This window comes from Musa acuminata, chromosome BXJ3-4, assembly GCF_036884655.1.
Source record: "Musa acuminata AAA Group cultivar baxijiao chromosome BXJ3-4, Cavendish_Baxijiao_AAA, whole genome shotgun sequence".
NCBI lineage: Eukaryota > Viridiplantae > Streptophyta > Magnoliopsida > Zingiberales > Musaceae > Musa > Musa acuminata.
Genome location: NC_088352.1, coordinates 46,355,391 through 46,377,060, shown reverse-complemented (window position 1 = coordinate 46,377,060; position 21,670 = coordinate 46,355,391). Strand labels below are relative to the sequence as shown.

Here is a 21,670-nt window from a genome sequence, read left to right as displayed (position 1 = left end):
AATAGATCAGATCCACAAAGCATGTCAGCTATCAACCATAAACTGAGTATCAAAGAACCACAAACACATAGTAGGTTCCCCTAGGAAGACCAACACAGCATCACAAATTAGAAAAAGAGAACTAATTTACCAAGAATCTATAGTGACTGGAGGGGATCATTTATGAACCATTTGCAGGACGAAAAACAAAAAAAAAGACATAATCCACTTATCTAAGATCACCAACTAAGAAAAATTAGTGTTGGATCAAGATACCATATCAACCTTCACAACATTTTGAGTAATTTGATGCAAAAGGTTTTCAATAACAAAGGATTTGAACATTTTGAAATTTGTCCTATATAATCAAGATGCCATATGGGCCTCTACAACAGTAATAAAGTAATTTGATGCAAAATTATTCAGCAACAAAGGATTAAAATATTTTGAAAATTTTGTCCAATATAATTTACATACAGTAGGTGAAAGCAGAATACAGCTGATCTAAACAAGTTACTAAAAGCAAACCATCTAATAAGCGCACACATCCTACAAATTCAGTTAGTCACTACAAATAGGCCATCAAGCAGATGGCTGAAAATTATTAGTGATTATGTCATCCAGCCAGGTCAACTTGTTGAAGTCTTGATACCAACCCTACCTGTAGTAAGCCTGTTGATAGCCTGGTGCCACTCCATTGTTGTATCCTCCCAAGGGATTGTAATTTCCATAGACTGGATAACTCATAGGTGGTGAGTGGTATGGCGCACCAAGTGCGACGGGGCCTACTTCGGCTGGATATCCATAGGAGTCCCTGATGACTGGAGGGCTCCTGCTACTATAGACACCGTGTCCTGCTGGACTATCATAAGGATAAGGTGCTGCCGCAGGGTATGTGGTATGGGCAGATGGTGACCGTACAAAGGCAGGAGCAGCAGGGGAGGAGACGTGCACATTGTTTGTTAGACGACCAGCCTTGGCAGGAGGCATTGGTCCCCCATTATTAGCTCGTGTTCGCTTGTTGGCAGGAGCTGCAGGACCACCACCAGAAGGTTTTTTCTTCTCCACCTTGGCCTTCTCCAATTGTTCAAGTCGCTTCTGAAGGCTCTCTAATGGAAACTCGGCTTCAAGCTTGTGTTCTTGAATACATTTTATAGCAGCCCGAATAATTGACTGTTCCTTGCGGCACGTGTAATTCTGCAATATAACAGAATGAGCACCATTGGCTTCTACATACATGTCAAACATTAGACAAACTACAGAATCACATGAAGCATTTCAAATCATTACCAAGATTAGGGATCCAAAAATGTCAGTGTAAGTCATACGATGTGACAAATTAAAAAGTAAAAAAAATCAGGAATGAGTAGGTTACCGTGGTTTGCCCACCACCGTTGTGATCCTCAAAGGTTGAAGTTGCTTTATTTGAGTCTTTCAGGAAAGATTTTAGCAGTGAAACAGGAGTAAACTTGTCCTGAAGGCCAGCCTCATAGGCAAAGTTTATTGCATCCAGCTGATGTCCCTTACTAATTAGTTCCTCAATAACATCTGCAAATGCAAAAAGTCCTTAAGTGAAACAATAACCTTGTACAAGTGACAATAGCACTGATCCACCATAAGCAGCATTTTCTTTTCATGCAGACATTAAACAGAAAGAAAGCACAAATAGCACAGATAATGAGCAAAAAAGAGGAAAAGACAAAAAGTATGTGGATTTGTACAAATAAATTTTCATATAAAATATCAAAAACAAGAGGATACATATTTCTATCTGACAACCATCAATCAAAGGCATACCAGAAAATGATGCAGAAGATAAGTATGATTATGGTCACAATATGATAAATCTGTTGAATATAGGGTTGATCCACAGACAAGAGTGCCAAGCTGAGGTAACACGATTTTCCAAGCTAGTTCATATTGTTTATAATTGTTGCTCTGCAAAAATAGCATTGGAAGTAATAACCTGTATGTAATTGTGAAAGAACAAAACCTTTTTTATCCTTTTCTTCAGAACAAAATAACATGAAACATCAACTAACCTTTTCCCCTTTACCTTTTCTTTGACAGTCCCCCATTTCAATAGAAGCAATAGTGCAACAGATGGAGCTTAAAAAATATATAAAGTCTTGCATTGTCTAGCCATTAAATCACCACTTGGAAATAATATATAAATGGTTTGACTAAAATTTATGCAACCAATGCCAGAAATGAAATGGAGATTCTATTAATTAAAATCCAAAAATGAACATTGCAATCTATCCACAATAAACTTAATTAACACTTTCAAACATGATTTGAAATACTGTTCAGTCTGCACCATAGTTGACCAGTATTTATCGCTCCAAGCAAGGACTAATGTCGGACCATATGAGACAATAGTGGTCGATAGTAATTTTTCAATATTTTTGTCCATACTGGGTGGTGTGGATCGATATGCTTGGTATACTTGGACCATACCGTTACAGTAGATCCAGAACAGTCATCTGACCAAGATTTAAATCCATGCTTCCCTCATGATAAAGACAGAGCATAGCATTTTACCAGACTATTAATATCATTGTTCTTCTAATTGACTACATAAAATTCTTACACATAGAAAATAACCGTGGAAAGATGGTAGTGTTAGCTTATAGTCTCAAGTATAAGAGAAGTCCTAAGATACACTAGATCATAATCATGATCGAATTACCAGGAAGGAGGAACCAGAGAAGAAATCAATACCTTCCATTTTGTCCTCAAGGCCCAATGAAATAGCCAGCTTTGGCATCTGCCTCCGCCATGCAAAGTTCACCACGAGCCTCTGGTATAACTCCTCGTCGTCCTTCCCTACGATCCCAAAAGTCACCAAATGCTGGAGAAACGTGTGTGCATCGGGTGGCTTCACACTCTCAATCCCTCCGTGCTGCTCCAGCGACATCTTCCACTCCTTCGCCATCTCCCTGGCTTTCTCCCTTATATTTCGAGTTGCCAATGGCCTCACCGTTCCTAGCTCTGGATCCGCCAGGACCGGCACTAGTGATTCCAAGACCAGCACGCAGGCCCAACCGAGATCATTCGGCGACTTCACCGGTCTCTTATCCACGGGGAAGACTCCAGAGACGGCGTCCATCACGAATTTGGCTGGATCGATGCAGTTGGCCAGAGCCACCGGGAGTTCCAACCGGAGGAGCTCCACCTCCTTCCTTTTCGCGACCACAAGGTCGAAGAACCCATTGAAATCCATCTTCGTGCACAAAGAACGCAGCTTTTCGGCGAGATCAAGCTCGTCCCCCCCCGCAGCGGTGGCGGATAGGGCCTCGACGGCTGCGGCACGGCGCTCGTCGAGCTTGGCGATAGCAAGGTCGACGGCGGCGTCGATGGAGAGTTCGCGGCGGCGGAGAGAGTCGAGGGCGTGCCCGGTGGAGGCGTCGAGGGACTGGCGCTTGGACCGAAGGGCCTCCGACTTTATCTCGAGCCCCTGCTGGAGGATGGAGAAGTGGTCGGAGAGCTCCTTCCACAGCAGCGTGCAGCTGGTGATGAGCTCCCGCTGCTTCTCCAGCTCTGCGAAGCTCTGCTGCACCACCGAACTCGGGATGACGGCAGCCGCCTCCGAACCCATCTCCAATCTCTCCGAATCGCTCCTCAAAACCTCGATTTCTGATTTCATTCACGGGACAAACAGAAAACGAAGAGAAGAGGAAAACCTAACCCTAACCCTAGAGAGAGAGAGTCGTGGGAAAATGTCGGATAAGAGAGGAAAGGACGAGGAGAAGGGAGAGGGCCGAGTGTCAGTGTGGCAGCCAATGGGGGGACGAAAGGTGGCATTGGCGCACTGTAAAGCGTTAAAGAAAGACCACGTCACCCGTGATAAAATTCACGGGGATATGGTCCACCCGATCCGATTCTGTCTTAAGCACATGATTTGTGTGGGGCCCCCCATATCGCCGGCGCAGTCTTTCTAAGTGATTTGTCATGTTAGATACACCTTACTGGTTCTTATACCTTATTTATTATTGGGCAATCTTTGGAAATTTACATGGACCCGAAGTGAAGCCTAAACATCTCCCAATAAGATTCGGGTATAAGAAGTGGCAAACCAAAGAAGTATACTTAAACTCAAGTGGACGCGTGGCGGACAGAGAGCGGTGCTATTTTGTCGAGCTCCTTTCGTGACAAAATCCTCTTGCTCTCTCCCGTCCGTCGCGGCGCCCTCCGCTTCCCCTGCCTCCCCTTTACCGTTTCTAGGGTTTGGGCCATCGTATCCTCCCAGAATAGCGCGCACTGTTACTCCCTTCGTTGCCACCTCGAAATCCGACCATGGCGGCCGTCGCACCTGCTCCTCTTGCTGACCGTATCCTTCCCTCTGCTCGGGAGTTGACTTAGCTTCTCTCTCTTTGCTTCCATTTCGTTGCCGGCCCTCTTTGCTGCTATCCCCTCTTTTTCGGCTAAAAGATTGATTTGCTCCGTTGATTTAGTATTTGGGGTTTTTGTCGGGTGGCACTGGCGTGATGAACAGTGTCTCCGTAGGTCTTTGTTTCGAATAGAGCGTTTGGGGTCCATAAAACGAGATATTGCCACACTATATATTGGTACTAGCTTCTTCTGGTCTTTAATATGTTATTCCGATGTTCGATCATGCTGACTTCTCGAGAGGTTTCTAAAGTGTTCGCTGTTGTTCTTCTCTTGGTTTGTCTTATATGTATTTGGTTATTCTGAAAATTTAGGCAAATACTATTACTCCTTAATTGAACTGTCAAAGAAACTACAGATCTGATGCGGAAGCTATCGCTGGATTCTAAGAACATGAGTAGCGATGCTTCAGAGGTGACAAAGAAGGTAGCTTTATGAATTCGCCATTTCGATCGATGTAAATCATCCGTTTGCCTTTTCTTTTTTATTTGGTATGAGGTTTGTAGTTTCTGAATTTTCATATGCTCGGTGCTGATATTTTTTGAATTTTCTTACAGCCATCTGGGGTTCAGTATGGTTCAGTAAATGGTAGGGAAGCACCAATGGTGTCGATCCCCACGAGCGAGCGGTCTCTGACTCCGCTGCTTCAGGAGCATCTCGATACGAGCATGTTCTACTACCCCAATGGACATGCTTCATCTTTCTACTATGGAGGTAAATTAATTTTTTAGATATTTTCCTTTCATTAAAATTTTGCTAAACATATCTGATTGATGAAAATGTTTTTCTTTATGATTCTTTGTGGGGTTGTTTTGGGATTTTTGTTTTGGTCACTTAAGTTTTTTAGCTGCCTTAGGAATTTTTTGACTAATTCTGAAGGAATCATCCAATTTCATTTTGAAAATTTCAGGTTATGATGGATCAGCAACTGAGTGGGAGGCTTACCCAAGATACGTTAGTCCTGATGGATCGGAGGTGCCTCCACTTGTAAGTTGTCTTGGACTGTCCTTGCTGTTTTCAAGTGTCAATTGCATTCATAGGGTTTGTCATTGGGTTAATAGTTTTATTTGCAAACTTGATACTGATAGGTTATTTTGCAAGTCTCGTCTTTCTGTTCTTGTATATGTATTGTAAGAGCAAGTTTTTTATAACATTGCCTGATTATTGGCAGGGAGTTTATGGTGACATGTATCACCATGGATATGGTTATGCTCCTTATCATCCGTGGTTGGGACACAACAGTCAGTTATATGGACCCCAGCATTACCAGTTTCCGGCTACATATTACCAGCCACCCACACCCACACCCACTTGTGTGTCATACACGACAAGCCAAACTCCTAGTTCTAAAGGGGAAGTATCCACATCTGCTGCTGCTGACCTCCCTTCTATTCCAGTAGACACAAAAGCTGATTCAAATGTGATGGCTCAAACAATAACAAATGGCAATGATGTATCAGCAACACTCAAACCAAACCAACAGAACTCATTGTTGAATCAAAGTGGCTCATTTGGTAAAGGTGGTTTACTTGGTGGTCTTCCTTCAGGCTACCAGGATCCAAGATTTGGTTTTGATGGTATGTGGTCACCCATTCCATGGTTTGATGGTCCTATATTTTCTGATGGACAACATAAGCCAGCTACAACTAATAATATTTCTTCTATGACTACGCAAATTGGCAACACTATGTCCACAAGAAACCAGAATACCCGCCTCCAGCCTCGTCACATGGTATGTATTGTTGTAATTGAAATCTTTGTATATTTTGCTGAAGTTGCTGAAGTAGATTTATACCTGTGAGGAGATAGGTTTACAACTTGACACTTGCCTTCTGTGACAACCTGAACACAGGAAATTTAGACTTGCTTGCAGCAAGCTAAGTGCTGGTCCTGAATTTGTGTGTTTTGGGTGTGGGAAAACTCTTCTGAGGCAAACCAATTGTTCGAATTCTTTTTGCTGCAACATTGGGAGTTAATTTTTTCAACTCTGTTTAGTTTAACAAATTATTTATTATTTTGCCAGGGAATGCATGCCTCAGGACCAGCAGCACCTGGTGTGGCGAACAAGCTGTATCCTAGCAACCGGATGTATGGTCATCAGAATGCTAATGGATTTGGAAATCATCAGAGTTATAGTTCAAGTATGTACAACTCCAGAATGAATGGAAGACGGGGGATGTCTACAGATAACAACTATAAGTCAAGGGGCCGAGGTAATGGATTCTGTGGTTATGGTAATGAGAACTTGGATGGGCTAAGTGAGCTCAATAAAGGACCAAGGGCTGGCTGTTTCGGAAACCAGAAGGGGTTTGGACCTAATGTTACCATTGCAGTAAGGGTACAGAGCCTTTCTGCAAACGTAAATGTTCAGGAGTCTGTTGCAATTCCTGGAAGTGGTCAGTACAACAAGGCAGACTTCCCTGAGACATATTCAAATGCTAAGTTTTTCATCATTAAGTCATACAGCGAGGATGATATCCACAAGAGTATTAAGTACAATATCTGGTCTAGCACTCCCCATGGGAACAAGAAGCTTGATGCTGCGTATCAAGAATCTAAAGAGCAGACAAGTGGATGCCCAATCTTTTTGTTTTTCTCTGTAAGTGTTACTTTTCAATTTTAGCAATTTCTTTCATTTTTATTAATGACCTTTTTTTGTTTTTTGCTGTCGACTTATAGGTGAATACGAGTGGACAATTTGTCGGTGTTGCAGAAATGATAGGACGAGTTAATTTTAACAGAACATTTGGTTACTGGCAGCAGGATAAGTGGATTGGGTGTTTTCCTGTTAAGTGGCATATTGTGAAGGATGTACCTAATAACATCCTGAAGCACATAATATTGGAAGACAATGAGAATAAACCAGTGACAAATAGTAGAGACACTCAGGAGGTAAGGATATCATTTACTATCAACTGTTTGGAATCTTAAGTTGATTATTCCTGTCTGCTTCAGGTGAAGCTAGACCAAGGTCTTCAACTGCTTAGGCTTTTCAAAGATCATGTGAGCAAGACATCCATTTTGGATGATTTCAGTTTCTATGAGGACCGCCAGAAGATGATGCAAGAAAAGAGATCCAAGCTACAGCTGCTTCAGAAAAAGGCATGATGAGATACTGTATCTTTAAATTACTGATATGCTAATGTTGGTTTAGAAGTTTCAATTGATAGTAATACAGCAACCCATGAGTCATGCTTAGCTTTGTTCGTTTGAAAATGTTCATTTTGATGACAGCAATTATAATGTTTACAACTGTGCCACATCTTTTGGTTAACCTCATTATGTGCTTCATTTTGGTTTGCAGTGGTGGTGCATTTTTTTTTTCAAACTTGTTCTAATCAGCATGGAAATTATAATTTGCTTTATGGTCCTTCCAGATCATCGATGAAAGCCCGGTGCATTTTGATGAGAAAGATATGGATGGGGTAAGCAGGAACCCTGGACTACAAAAGCCCTTGGAAGTGAAGAATGAATCCGGTCAGGGTGAGCTTGCACTTGGGGAATCAGCACAAGCAGAAAGAAGGGTGGCGCTGCTGTAGCTGATGCTAAACCAGTGACTGAGAAGTTGGTTGTGGTTGATGGGGTTCCGAACTGCTGCTAAGTTATTGAACCCATTTTGAGCAGCTACAGCCGTAAGCTGCTCTCAACAGCTGCTCTCAAAGTTTTACAACATAAGGAATTTATACTATATCGTCCACGAGGCATGCATGTTGCTGCCTATGCCCAGGGTCCAACTCAGCCACTGAAATGTAGCTAAGTAGTAGCTTTCCTGTCCTAGCTTAATAGTTATATAGAGTTCGTTTTCCATTTCCAAGCTGCCCTTGGAGGTGGAGATTGGTAACTAGGGTTTTCATAGGTATTAGAGTCAATCAACCTGTTCTATGTGCACCTAATAGTGTATTTTCTTGCTTTCTTTTCATCTGCAAGGATCATCTCTTTGGCTGATAGTGGCTTGTTATTTTGGTGGTCTTCTTTTGTGTCAGGTGCTCATTCTCATCTCCCATAACTCAGCAGCAGTATTCTTAGTAGTAGGTTGCACTAGAATGTTGTTCTTAGAGATACTGGATTAAGATGCAATGTAGAAGCTGTCTTGTAACCTGACTTGCATCCAATTATTCTTTGTCCTCTTCACAAACATCCTCCATTATGAGTTTGAATTAAGCTTATGGGGGACATTATGGCAAACTAAGCTAATCATCATGACTGAAGGGGGTAAGTTAGATTGGAAAATAAACTAAGCTAATCATCATCACCACTCAACTGAGACATCAATTTATCATGCGAATTTGGCATTAACTTCTAATCAACTCCTATAATATTACTATGATAATATCGGTGTTATTTCCTTATGCTCTAATTCAGTGTTCTATTCTCGTGCTCGTAGGATATTTATCTTTGATGGAAACTTAATTTTATAGAGATATGATAGAAGATTATGATAAAAATAAATTTACATTCGTGTTCTTCTGATCCTCAATCAATTTATGATTTAAGGATCGCTTACCATGATATAAGTACATGATTCAACAAGACTCTTCCTCAAAACTATATAAATATGTATTACGTCAACAAATAAATTTATTTGATAATATGTCTAAGTGTTAATAGGTTAAAGAGAATCCATATTTGACGATAGATGTAAATGCTAATAGATCGGATGCGAGATGAATATAGATCAAGAAAATAGGTATCTGGGTCCTGTGTTAATTGGTTTGGAATAAATATATGCAGAGAAGTATTTGGATCGGACTTGATACGAGTTCGTGTTTGTGAATAGTTTTGGTTGGATTCGGATTAGAATTCGGATACGGGTAGGGTTAATTTTTCGGGTATCCTACTTGTGGCTTTCCGTTACCGTTACATACCCACAACATACGCCAGGTAACGGTGAACCACAAAGCTTGACTCGCGGTCGAACGCGAACCGGTATAGCGGGTGGTGGAACAGCCTTCGACGGCTCTCGTCTCCCCGCTCCGCCGCTGCCTCTAACCCGAAATCCTCCGAAGAATGGCGAAGGTTCTCCAAGAAGAACCCTAGAGTTCCTCTCAATCCTCTCACCCGTTTTGATCCCAGCTCCTTTGATTGCTGCCAATCCGACCCGTAATCCGGCTATTTCATCTTTATATCGAGTGGTCTATCAATTATTTCCGAGATCTAGGTCTTGGCCGCCGAGCAGCTGACCAATTGGATAAGGATCGATATTTCTGCAGAAAGTTCGAACCTTTGGCGTTCCTTGTGAGTGTTTCTGGATTAATCCTTTGATTTAGGGGGAAAGCTGCGATTTTTGTTGGAGCAGGCCAAAATTTTCAACAGAATGCCGCCGATTCTATCGTCTCCTAAGGCGATTGCTAGGCTTCTATCAGGAAGAAATCGATCTCTGGATCTCAATGCTCGACTTGGATTTGTGAGAAGGTACCTTGATACCCGGAGGAGGTGGGAGAGAGTTGCTCAGAGTCGATGTTTGGCCAGCTTTGCTCGCTATGGAAACCCTTGCGCTGGGCAATTGTTTCGTTCTGCAAAAGACCTCGTTCCCTCCGTCGGTAATTTGCATCGCTACGATCAGGGAAGATGGTTTCTTGGTTGTGGGGATGGGGAAGAAGGATCTCTTATTTCTAAGATCTATGAGGAGCGGCGTGTGATGGGGTATGTATCCTGTGTCTGCTTACTTAAGCAACTATCTTTCCGCCTTCATACCTGTGGGAATTGCAAGTCCAGATTCATGTATCAATATTAATAATCACAGTTAGATTATCCATTTATTTGTTCACGCACTGATGGTATTATGCAGAGCCTCGTAAATCACTTCCTCTTGCAGGTACTCTCCAGAGCAGTTATTTTCGGTGGTTGAAGCTGTTGACCTGTATGAGGACTTTGTGCCATGGTGCCAACGATCTACGATTATTAAGCGGAATAGTGATGGATCATTTGATGCTGAGCTAGAGATAGGTTTCAAGTTCCTCGTTGAAAGTTATGTTTCTCATGTAGAAATGGAGAAACCAAAGTATCTTAAGGTTTGGAACGAATTTCTTCTCTCTTTTAGTTTATATGCTCATGACATATGGAACTATTATTTAGAAATTTCTGCTTCTTGTCATGGGCTTAGTTCGTTTTGCTTAAGTCGTGCGACACCCTTATATGTTCATCCGCATAGGGTTAGTCTCTCTGAAACCTCTTATGGTCCCTTAAGGACCTGCAAAAGAGAAGACGGTTAGAATAAGCGTTTAATTCGAGATCCCACAAGTAGACATTTCAGTAAACACTTGATAGACAATGTAAATTACAAACATAGGCTTCGTAAGTTCTAAACAATATCGCGCGACAAAGTGTCCAAGGTGGTCCGCCGCAGCTAAAAGTCCACACAAGTGCCCACATGATAGTATTGCGGAACAAGACAGCGAACCAACCCTAGACACTTCCCCAAAGGCTGGCCATGTGCCACCCGGGTAGCTCCTGATTGACACTCGTATCACTTTATGTAGCTAGAAAACCCCCATAATGACTACCTGGATGGTATGTTTCTAGGCAGTTTTGCCTTTGCGTGATGACTGCACACAACTTACGTTTACAAGACTGAAACGATTACCAAACTTAACCGAATTGGGGCTGACAAGCCTATATGCTATGTAAAGCATGAACAAAACCGATAGATACAGACATACACAAGCATTACATCGAACACCCTGTTTACAGTTTTATTCGTGATATTCAATTAGTCCTTTTTATTCTTATTTTAGGCATTTTAGATATTTCTCAATTTCTAGAGTATCTGTAGAGTGTGTTGATCCCTTCTAGGCTATATTATATACCTTCTCTATAGCTATATTATATACCTTCTAGACTGTAGTACTGATGGTCTTATGGTCATTTTATGGTTAGATGGCTTTGGATGCACAATTCTTAATTCACTCAGATAGGTGATCAAAGAGGCTTGATAATATCTATCACTTTCCACGATTTGTGTGGTTTAGCTAATGCCTTATTTTATTGCTCTTTGTGTCTAAATCTCAATCCTGTTACTTATATGACCTTTAAACCTTTTAGTGATCTAGATCACTAATTGGATTAATAAAGTTTTCTAGAATAGGAATACTTTGTTTACTTGAGGCCTTTTTTAGATGTAAGAAATCATCTTTTCCTTATTCTTTAGATAAAAGATCGCATCTTCCATGCCACTCTCTGCTCTTCCTTGTTCTTTGATGATGTTCATCCTCATGTGTCTCCTTATGCTTCTTTTAACATTTCATTGTTGGTAATGCTTTTCAGTTTCTCCTCTCCTTTCTCATTGCTTCTTTATTTGCTTTTCCTTATTTCATATTTTCCCTATGATTGTCATCTTCTTTTCTTGTTTACTAGATGTTCTGTAACTTTAAACTTGTCATTTTGATAAACACAAATCTTTTGCTTTCTGTATCCTTCCTTTCTTTTTCTTGTATCTGCCATACATTTTCTTCCTCTCTCCATTCTTTTTTGTTGGTGGACAATTCTTTTTTTTTTTCCTCAAATCTTGTGTTCTTTGGGTACAAACTAAAGCTCGGCTGAAACAAGCATATTTCAATATCAATCATGTACAAAAATATACAATCAAGATAATTTGAGTGACTTCTCCAAGAATTTGATGACCTGAAATAAGGGATATATAGCTGTTTAATCATGTATTTAATGGAAAGCAAACCTGGAGTAAATAATTGTTGTGGCTCAAATGAATGATTAGCTCAGACCATGTAGCAAGTTTATTCTCATTTTCTTCAAATAAGTGAGTCAACGAGATTTTATTATGGAATTTTAGGTAGAAACCTTATTGATCAGGTATAACTTTAAAAAGGAAGAATTGAAATAAAAGCCCTCATTTGCTTTCTCAGGCTAATGAGTGGTAATACATAAATACTCTATGCGATTGTTTCTCCTCATCTTTCCCACCCCTTTTCTTCTTCCGGTTTGTATGTTTGGTCCGTCCTTTATGAGATTTCTTTTTATGAAACCAAATTTGGACTCCTTCGAGTTTGGGGATTGTGACTTCTTAAATATTATACTTTTACTATGAGTTATGCTATCCTAACAGATGTACATGATTATGCTTTTCTCATATGTTTATTTATTAAATTAATAGATAAGTCTAATAAACCACATATTTGGAAGTAAATATCAGCTCTGTCATATCTTATCTTAGTCCCATTTCTCCTAACTCTGAACTATCATAGAAATTGTTTCACTAACATTTCCCTATCATGTGTTGTATCAACTGCCTTTAGTGTTGCTTTATCTCATGCTCTTTAAAGGCCCAAGTTCGTAGTGTCTCTTCTCCATTATAGCATGAATTTTTCTCTTCATATTGAAGATATGTATGTTACTTAGGTAGATTGACACAATCGACTTTTTCAGTCCCTATTATTATTTAGCTGATAAAAGTTACACACAAATGTCATTTGTATTATAAAATATGTTATTACCTGTCAAGTTGTTGCTCATTGAACCACAGAGCTGCTTGTATGTTAAATGTTCAGGGAAGTCATAAAAGTCTTGCTATCTATCTATTAAGACCTTACTATCTTCTCATACTTGTGTGGTTCTTCTATTGGCTGGAGCCAGTTACAACAAGCCACAGTTCCAAGTAACATGAGGTGGATTATGTAGATATCTTCCCTGCATTGAGCTTTATTCAGGGAACCTTCAATTTTTTTTTGGTGGTTAGCATTTAAAATTCTGTATCAATTTGAGTCCAAACTCTTTGTTTTTCTTCAAGTAAATGTTAGCGTGGATTTTGGTTGTCTTATCAATTATCAGTTTATCAGTTGTATACTTAAATGATGATATTTCTCCTTTGAACTCCATTCCATTGCTGGAGGCACCTATAATCACTTTTTTGACTACAGATAGCCAGTCACAAAAGGGGTTCTACATGTTTCTGTTGCAAGATGCAAGCATTTCTGTAAAGTTTGTAGAAATGCTGAATGCTAGATTGATGGGCTACATTGAACGAAACTTGAACAGATTCAAAATGTTGGATCCTGAAGTATTTATTACTTCTCTTAAATGGAAAAGGAGTTTGTTCTTATGTCTAAAGCCTTTCATTTGTGTGATTGCAGCTAGATTTAATATTACGAAGTTGGCATTGAGTAAATTATCAAGTGTAATCGAGCAATAGTAATTTACTATCATCTTTTTTCTTGTAAATATTAGTTCATATTGATTGGTGCAGCTTGTGTTGCTTTCAGACCACTGCTTCACAAAGCGGGCTTTTTGACCATTTGATCAACATTTGGGAATTTAATCCGGGACCAGTTCCTGGAACTTGTGACCTTTATTTCTTGGTGGATTTTAAGTTTCAGTCACCACTATATCGTCAGGTAAATCTTGAATTGTCTTCCTTCTTTTTTTCCATATATTTTCAAGTTGATTTTGTTGATACACAATGAAATTTTGAGATGTAATTTTCATTCACATGTAAGTACCTGAAAGTGAATCGTGAATGACTGACCTTTTTCTGGCATCATGCACATTGCACTTATATTCTTTAACACATTTAGAATCCTTTTTAGAAGATTCAAATTTACTTGTTCAAGTTATTGGACATGGAAGTCTTGTTTAGATTTGTTTTCAATCTCTTCAAAAGTGTGACCAAGAAGTGTCATTGTTCTTCTCACTTTGAGAACTTTTTAAACTTATGTAGATTTTTGAAACAAAAATCTTATGGGGGGCCATAGTCCTGGAACTGGTTAAAATAGGTTTTACATAAATTGAACATTTTTCTGCATCATAACTGAGCTTTTTTTTTTTGCACCTTAACTCTGCATCTGATTAGTGTCTTTTTTTTCCATCACTTCTGGCAGGTGGCATCAATGTTTTTTAAGGAAGTAGTCTCCCGACTAGTCACTTCTTTCAGTGATCGTTGTCACAGAATTTATGGTCCTGCCATCCGGGTGCTTGAAACACCTTATGGGCAAACCACTAAGCCTGGTCAGTCATCTTGAGCAGGTTAAGTGATGAAGAGGTCTGCCAAAGGGCAGTGAATAGTCTTAGGGTAACATGATTTGGAGTTAGCTGGCCTATTTTCAACTGGAACTTCATGGATCAGCCTGATCAACAACAGAATATCCAAATTTTCTTGAAACCATATTCACCATTTTTTCTTTCTATCCTCAAGCCCTGAAAAATTATTGTGCAAGGATTCTTTGTTGGGAAGGCACCTGAATCTTGTATCTTTACATATCATCTTGATAAGAGACATGCAAACATGAAATTTAAATATTTTTACCTGCAAGCAGCATTGATATTGCAGAGGAGATTAAAATGCATGTTTTGTTTAGTTACTTGTGATGTAGTGATTTTTTTTCCCTATTTAATTGACAAAAAGTGTTTGGGATGGAGAAATAATATCCCAATGCAGAAGGCAGAGTCCTATTTCCTCATATTGGGTAAAACAATTTCCTGTCTTTGGCCAGTTTGCCAAAAGGTTGCTGTTGAGGACTGTGGTGGCTATTACTCAGAATGGTGGAAGAAAAGTTGATCTGCTTCCATGGGAGTCAATTTAGTTTTGCAGTCTGGTCTATCTTAATCTATACATCACACAGTTTTAGGCAACAACACTTTTTGCTATGGTGCAATCTTGTTGAGGACATGGCTGCATGTATTGCTCTGTTGAATTCCTTCCATGTGTTTGTTTATGTTGAATTCCTCTATAACTTTAGGCTGCAAAACATAAATGGAGAATAGAGCATGGCATAAAATACTAAAATGATACTCCAGTGGTGTAGCTTTCACTCTTTCAAATATACACAACGAATAGATATGCTATTTTTGCATTGAATTGCATTGTTGAAGTACTATACTATTTTGCCTGTTGCTAGGCAACATGTGTAAATGGATAATAACGGAGACTATAATAATTAACGGGTTTTAATCTTAAAAAATAAAATAAAAATAAAAATCGATAATTGAAGCATCGGAGACTATAATAATTAAGGATACATGAAAGAAGAAATTATTCTATCGTTAAACTTCATCTTCATGAAGTATTTATTTATTATAATAAATTTGGTGAACTACATCTCTTTAATTAACAATCCATTTCATATATCTTTTTATTAACCCTCAGGAAAATGATACTGCAAACTAAGGAACTTTTACAAGAAATAACATAAAAACAGATTTATTGTACATTTTGTTCAAATTATCCCATTTTGTTTGGTCGGCAATACAAAGCTTCTTATTAGTTCTCTGGAAACGCGCTCCCAAAGCCTTGAGCACGTGACCCGAACGTGACTGCTCAAGGCGCCTCCTCCCCTGGTTCGAAACCCCAAGCCTTCTGCACGTGATTCCAACGTCACTGCTCAAAGCCCCTCTCGCTTTCCCCACGTGATACTTACGTGACTGCTCTTAGGCTATTTTTTACGCCTCCGCTTCCGCCCCGCGAAAACCCTTGTAGCTCTTTGTTGCGTCCGCTTCAAACCCTAACCCTAGAAACGCTAATCGCGATCGGAGAGCCATGTCGATGTCGAAGGGCTCCAAGATGCTGCAGTACATCAACTACCGGATGCGCGTCACGATCCAGGACGGCCGCCAGCTAGTGGGAAAGTTCATGGCCTTCGACCGCCACATGAACCTCGTCCTCGGCGACTGCGAGGAGTTCCGCAGGCTGCCCCCTGTCAAGGGCGCCGCCGCTGCGGCGGGCAAGAAGCCCGGCGAGGAGCGGGAGGACCGCCGCACTCTCGGCCTCGTCCTCCTTCGCGGTGAGGAGGTTGTGTCAATGACCGTCGAGGGCCCTCCGCCCCCCGACGAGTCCCGCGCTAAGGCCCACGCCGCCGCAGCTCTTGCTGGCCCCGGCGTTGGCCGCGCCGCCGGCCGCGGCATCCCTACCGCGCCTCTCATCCAGGCCCAGCCCGGGCTCGCCGGGCCCGTGCGTGGCGTCGGCGGGCCCGCACCCGGGATGATGCAGCCACAGATCTCGCGCCCTCCGGTGCCTCAGCTGTCGGCCCCGCCTGTCTCCTATCCTCAGGTCATCCGCCCTCCGCCGCCGGGGCAGATGCCGGGTTACCCAGGCCAGCCCCCGTCGATGGGCCAACGCCCACCCACAGGTATGCCTGTTCAGTTTGCTGCGAGGCCTGGGGCTCCACCACCGCCATTCCCGGTGCCGCCACAGATGATGAGGGTCCCTCCGCCGGTGATGCGGCCTGGTATGCCTGCCCCACTGCCGCCAAGGCCAGGGATGCCACCACCGCCAGGTGGGCCGGTGCCTGTGTTTGCTCCACCAAGACCTGGAATGCCACCACCACCTCCGCCAAATCAACAGTGATTCACTGGTATGTTATTTTGGCGCATTTACTTGGAATCTCCTTAAATGCTTCGTGCTTAAACTTTAGCTATAACTTGTGGTTCAGTGGTTATCCCAAATCTTTAATGTAAAGCATTAGCAGTAACTAAACATAGAGATTGACTGGGCACGCTTTGGGGCAACTAGCTTGTGAGCTCTTGCCACCAAAATTGTTTTGGAATGGTTCCTTTAAAAGGCATCGAAGAATGAATTTGGGTTTCCCACAAAATTAAAGCTTTAAGCTAACGATAAAATAGTGAAATGGTTTCCACATGGTTAATGGCATACTGAATCTTACTGCTTCTGCTTTCCATGATTTCATTTCCCTCTCATAATTGCTGATTTACACTTTGAGTGGGCATATCAGTAATATGCAAAGTCAGTTGTATTTTGTCCACAGCACAGAAACATGTGGTATAAGCAAGGTAAAATGACGTTAATACAAGCAAGGGAAAGTGGCTTATGCCTTTGTTTGATCTAGCTTACTTTGTCATTCATCTATGAGAGAATTTATGCCAGATGGATGTGTATTTTTTTTCATGACCCATAAATAATAATTGAAATCCTGCACATATTTTAAGTTTCAATCCCCTCATTTTTTTTTTTGGGTTTTTTACATATCTATTTTTTTTTTCAAAATATTTGGAAATAGCATATTTTGTCATATCTATATCCCTCTAAATATTAAGATCCTTATATATCCGCCAAATATCAGTTCTTTCACATATATCTCTCCCATTAGCATTCAACCTGAAAAACTCAGGTTAACCAACTGTAGCTAATATTTAGTTAGTTTAAATTAAAAAAGATATGTATATAATAAACTCTTGATGTTTTTATTATCATAATGAGTTTTTAAAGAATATTATTGTTATTTAGAGTCAATTAATATTCAAATGATTGTTAATGTATGGAGATTAACCACAATGGTATACATGCAACATTTTATATATTGCATGGATGTTTATCTTAAACTTAAATTCAAAGGGATAAATACAAAAATCATATATTTCACAGGGATATATATATGTGTGTGTGTGTGTGTGTGTGTACATATATATATGTATATATATGTATATATGTGTGTGTGTGTGTACATATACATATATATGTATATATATGCATGTATGAATTTTTTGTTTTTTTTCTATAATATGTTTTCCTTTTAGATGCTTTTATATACGAAAATAGGGTGAAATAAAGAGCCTAACAATGTAGTTAAGCAGTTTAACAATTATTTATATCTGTGACGTCAGGTGGTACATGCTGGTGTATTGATTGAGATTTAAATCCTTGGGCTACATGTTATCCCCACCATGATGGTGATGTTTCACTTGTATTGGATCAAAAGTGAGGATTAGCTATTGTTTATCTTTTTGTACTTATACTAATATATAGGACTTAGATGACACAACATGAGAAAATGAGTAGAAAATAGAAATAAATGGAGCAAATAAATGATTTACATAAAAAACTTTAATAAAGCCAATTGGATTATTATTTGAATAGACACTTTAATGTGGATTTAACTAGAATGAGGTTGCTGGGTGTGAAAATGGTCTGATGCATATTGACTTGGTGGAAAAATTATACCAATATCCACTTTTCTGCTTAGCACATGAATTCAGATACAGATATTAAATGGAGACTAAATTTTGTAGCCATATTTGTTTAATGGGGACATGCATATACACTGATTATATAATGTATATGTATTCAAATGACATATCAGGCTAATTTATGTGTAAATATTATATAAATCTGGGAAAAATAATTAAGAAACTAGTTAAAATTTATGAAACATATATCTTAAATATGAAAATAGAAAAAACATAAAATATTTGCACACTACATTAAACACCAAAAAACTACTTTTCCTAGATTAACATGGATTAATTTAATAGTTCCCATTATATTTGGATATTTTGTTGTGAACTCAACCCATAATCATTCTCCAACTTAGAAGATATTGGATAGTGGGATCTCCATAGAAATATAGATATGTGATAGAGATACATCTACTTAACCATATTTCTAACCAACTTCACCTAGATGCCGAAGTTAGATTCAGGCATATGGTATTTGTTTTCACCCCTAGTGATTGCATTTCCTCAGTCCAGTTTAGAAATTTGTTGTTCTCATGGTTTGATTAATGATCTTTTGCTTCTGTTAATTAATTAGGATTCTTCGTTGAAGACTTCTCCAGAAAACTGCAGAATAATATAGTTGTGGAGCATGATTGTTAAATACATAATTTCTAGGCTACTTCTTGCTTAAAGAACGGAGATAGGTGAAGTATAATAAACCTTCTATAACATTCACTTTCTTTTTCTTCTTCTTGATAAGTCTAGGAAACAAAGGTAGAAACCTAAGAGATGTTGCCATGACAACTTATAAATTTTCACAAAAGATCTCATGACAGATATTAAAATATTTCCAGAGGAAAAAATTAATTACAAAGATTTAAAATATGTTAATTGAACACAAATTGAGTTCATCACCAATCCAATCAGATTTATGTTGGTCCTTATTTCCAGCCTAGTATAGATCCAGAAAATATGTTGATTTTCATGTGAAGAGATTTCCAATCCTAAATGTACCTTCTTCCTCGTCTTTTTTCTTCTTGATGGTGAGTTGGTTTTGAACTGGTGTCACCTATTTGGGGTGTTTGGGGTGGTATACCACAAAACTCAATCCTTGTATATGACATTTATATCATATTTGTTATTCTGTAGTCTGTACTTAAGAACATATGTATGATGCTATCATCTCCAATTATTTGTTTCGGTAATGTGCATGTGTTGAGGGCATACTTCATATGATATTTTAGATAAGGTCATTAGCAGTCTGTATCTCAAACTTTGTATTCCTTCATGATCTAGCTAATCAGAGTTTGCAATGTGACATCAACCTTTCTGCTGGCATGGGTAGATCAGTTATTGTTGATCCTCATGAGATCCCACATTGATGGGAGTCTTAGTTTTATGGACTATTAGGCAACTTTTTTTATTTGGACTTTGAATTGCTCTGAATGTGTGCACTCTCCTAATTTTTGTTTGTGTCTGAAGTATATTTTTGATGGTTACTTACAAGAATAGTTCTCGTATATCTTATGAATCACTTGGTCATAGGCAGTCCAATTTATACAGTTTTTTTCATGCATAAGATTACTGTGTCTATATCATGTCTGTCTCCCATGTTCATTTCTGTGCTTCATTTTTTTTTTTCTATTTATGGATTTTATTTATATCTAATATAGGGTTTTAATTGGAGATTTTATCATCCCAATATTATGTATATTGTTCTAGGGGCTGATTCTTCATGCATCCTACCTAACATTTTCTTCTACTTAAATGTCATGTAAAAACTGCTCATTATCTGGAAACCATCGAATTGTACCTGAAGCAAATAGTTACCATCAAGATTGAAGATGCAGTCTGTACCATGGTACGCAATTTCGAATGGTACCACTCGATACGGGTGGTACGTACCGGTATGCGGACCGTCCGCTATCGGACGGCCATGCTACAGTGATATAGTAATAATACTGTAGCAGTGCTACAGTAGGAGAAAATCGTTCGGTATGCCATGGTGTACCGCTCGGTATGTCGGTACCATACCGTACTGAGCCAATCTCGAAATATCGGTATGGTACGGTATTGCATATCTTGGTTTGTACTAATTTGTAGTCGTGCCATTTGAGCAGGAATGACTGTTCTTCCCCTGTCGTTGTTATGGGCTGGGTGGTTTAAAAGTTTAGTAAAAATGAGGTACCTCATGTACTAGTTTGTTGGAATCATATATTTATAGGATTTTGTCTTATACAAATTTGCTAGACTGCCGAAGTTAAGTCTGTAAGATATCAGTTTATAGTGGAGAATATAGGTGTTGTGAATACTAAATAGAAAATAGTAATCTTATGGAAATGACCATATTGTACCTATTGGCTTCTTTTATAGGTATACGCAAAAACAGGCATAGTTAATGAAGTAACCATGAAAAAAAAAGAAATTCATAAGGAAACTTTTGATTCTGGGATGTAGAAATGTAAATAGAAGACAACGATCTTGTGAGGGAGCCCTAAAAGATAACCATGTACTCCAAACTGTCTGCCTGGTGAATCGATTTATGTTAAAAAGGAATTTAAGTTCCACCATCTAATGATTTTGGTTTATGATTGCTGGAACATATTCAAGTCTTTGTCTTGCTTGCTGCTGATGTTGACTCTTATTATGTATTCTGTCTCGATCATATATAGACCACCTGACAATTCTGATAATATAATATGTGCTTTGACTTTTGGGCGCAACCATACAGTCAAGTATACATGTAGTAGAAGTTTTGAATCATTACAATATTCGGAGTTATACTCAGTGTTGTAAGGTTCCATTGTAGCAATTTCAATCTCTCCTTTGGTGTGACTTCTGTCTCACTTTTTCTTTGCTTGACACTAGTTAAATTTATTTCTCTAATAAAGTGACTATTGCTGCTATCTGTTGGAAAGTCAAGATTGAATGTCTTCTTTTGCGGAATTTGATTTGGTGCACTTTTTTGCTTTGCCAGGTATATCCAGTTTTCTTGGCAACTGTGGAGGGTCTTGTGTCTCTGTGGAGGTATATCTAGCCTTGATCTGCATCAGCTTTCTGCTATGGAAGATCTTATCCATAGCTTGGAATTACAATGTGCATGCTATATGACGAGTACTCCATACAGATTCTGAAGTTTGGAACCCTATGAACCTCTAGTTATGGTTTGAAGTCTTTTTACCATCTATCTCGAATACCTGAAACTTTTAGAAGACTAGTGTTGTTATGTTGTCACTTTTCAAGTTCATCTGATGATTTTATCACATTATCCTCTTGCAGATATAGTGAACAGAAGCTTTATAACATCTGCTTTCTATCAGTTTTTTTCACAAAAACTCTGCACCAGCTTGAAACACTTTTGTTCTCAGTGCACTTGGCACTTCCGCTCCGGAAACAACATGTAGAT

General features: G+C 39.3%; 4 protein-coding genes across 5 annotated transcripts; 3 read left to right on the top strand and 1 right to left on the bottom strand.

The window, feature by feature from the left end:
- Positions 1-397: 397 nt before the first annotated feature.
- On the bottom strand, positions 398-3,733 carry LOC103983374 (FRIGIDA-like protein 4a). Its single transcript, XM_065149613.1, has 3 exons — positions 2,704-3,733; positions 1,355-1,527; positions 398-1,176 (listed from the first exon to the last, which is right to left on the bottom strand). Exons 1-3 carry the CDS (start codon positions 3,626-3,628, stop codon positions 637-639), a joined length of 1,638 nt encoding a protein of 545 aa, XP_065005685.1. The 5' UTR covers positions 3,629-3,733; the 3' UTR covers positions 398-636.
- A 407-nt stretch (positions 3,734-4,140) lies between these two features.
- On the top strand, positions 4,141-8,318 carry LOC103982492 (YTH domain-containing protein ECT4). 2 transcript variants are annotated; one of them, XM_009399430.3, is made up of 9 exons: positions 4,141-4,312; positions 4,721-4,797; positions 4,929-5,085; positions 5,282-5,358; positions 5,543-6,103; positions 6,395-6,970; positions 7,051-7,263; positions 7,327-7,473; positions 7,749-8,318. In XM_009399430.3, exons 1-9 carry the CDS (start codon positions 4,279-4,281, stop codon positions 7,908-7,910), a joined length of 2,004 nt encoding a protein of 667 aa, XP_009397705.2. In that variant the 5' UTR covers positions 4,141-4,278; the 3' UTR covers positions 7,911-8,318. The 2 variants fall into 2 exon arrangements, with proteins under 2 accessions (XP_009397705.2, XP_018680988.2); XM_018825443.2 differs by lacking the exon at positions 4,141-4,312 and having other exon boundaries at positions 4,721-4,828.
- Positions 8,319-9,265: 947 nt separating this feature from the next.
- On the top strand, positions 9,266-14,678 carry LOC135634656 (uncharacterized). The gene is made up of 4 exons (XM_065145120.1): positions 9,266-10,014; positions 10,187-10,382; positions 13,584-13,715; positions 14,199-14,678. The coding sequence occupies exons 1-4, from the start codon at positions 9,686-9,688 to the stop codon at positions 14,337-14,339; spliced, it is 798 nt and encodes a 265-aa protein (XP_065001192.1). The 5' UTR covers positions 9,266-9,685; the 3' UTR covers positions 14,340-14,678.
- Positions 14,679-15,749: 1,071 nt separating this feature from the next.
- On the top strand, positions 15,750-21,569 carry LOC103982494 (uncharacterized). The gene is made up of 2 exons (XM_009399432.3): positions 15,750-16,667; positions 21,242-21,569. Exon 1 carries the CDS (start codon positions 15,854-15,856, stop codon positions 16,658-16,660), a length of 807 nt encoding a protein of 268 aa, XP_009397707.2. The 5' UTR covers positions 15,750-15,853; the 3' UTR covers positions 16,661-16,667; positions 21,242-21,569.
- The last annotated feature ends 101 nt before the right edge of the window (positions 21,570-21,670 follow it).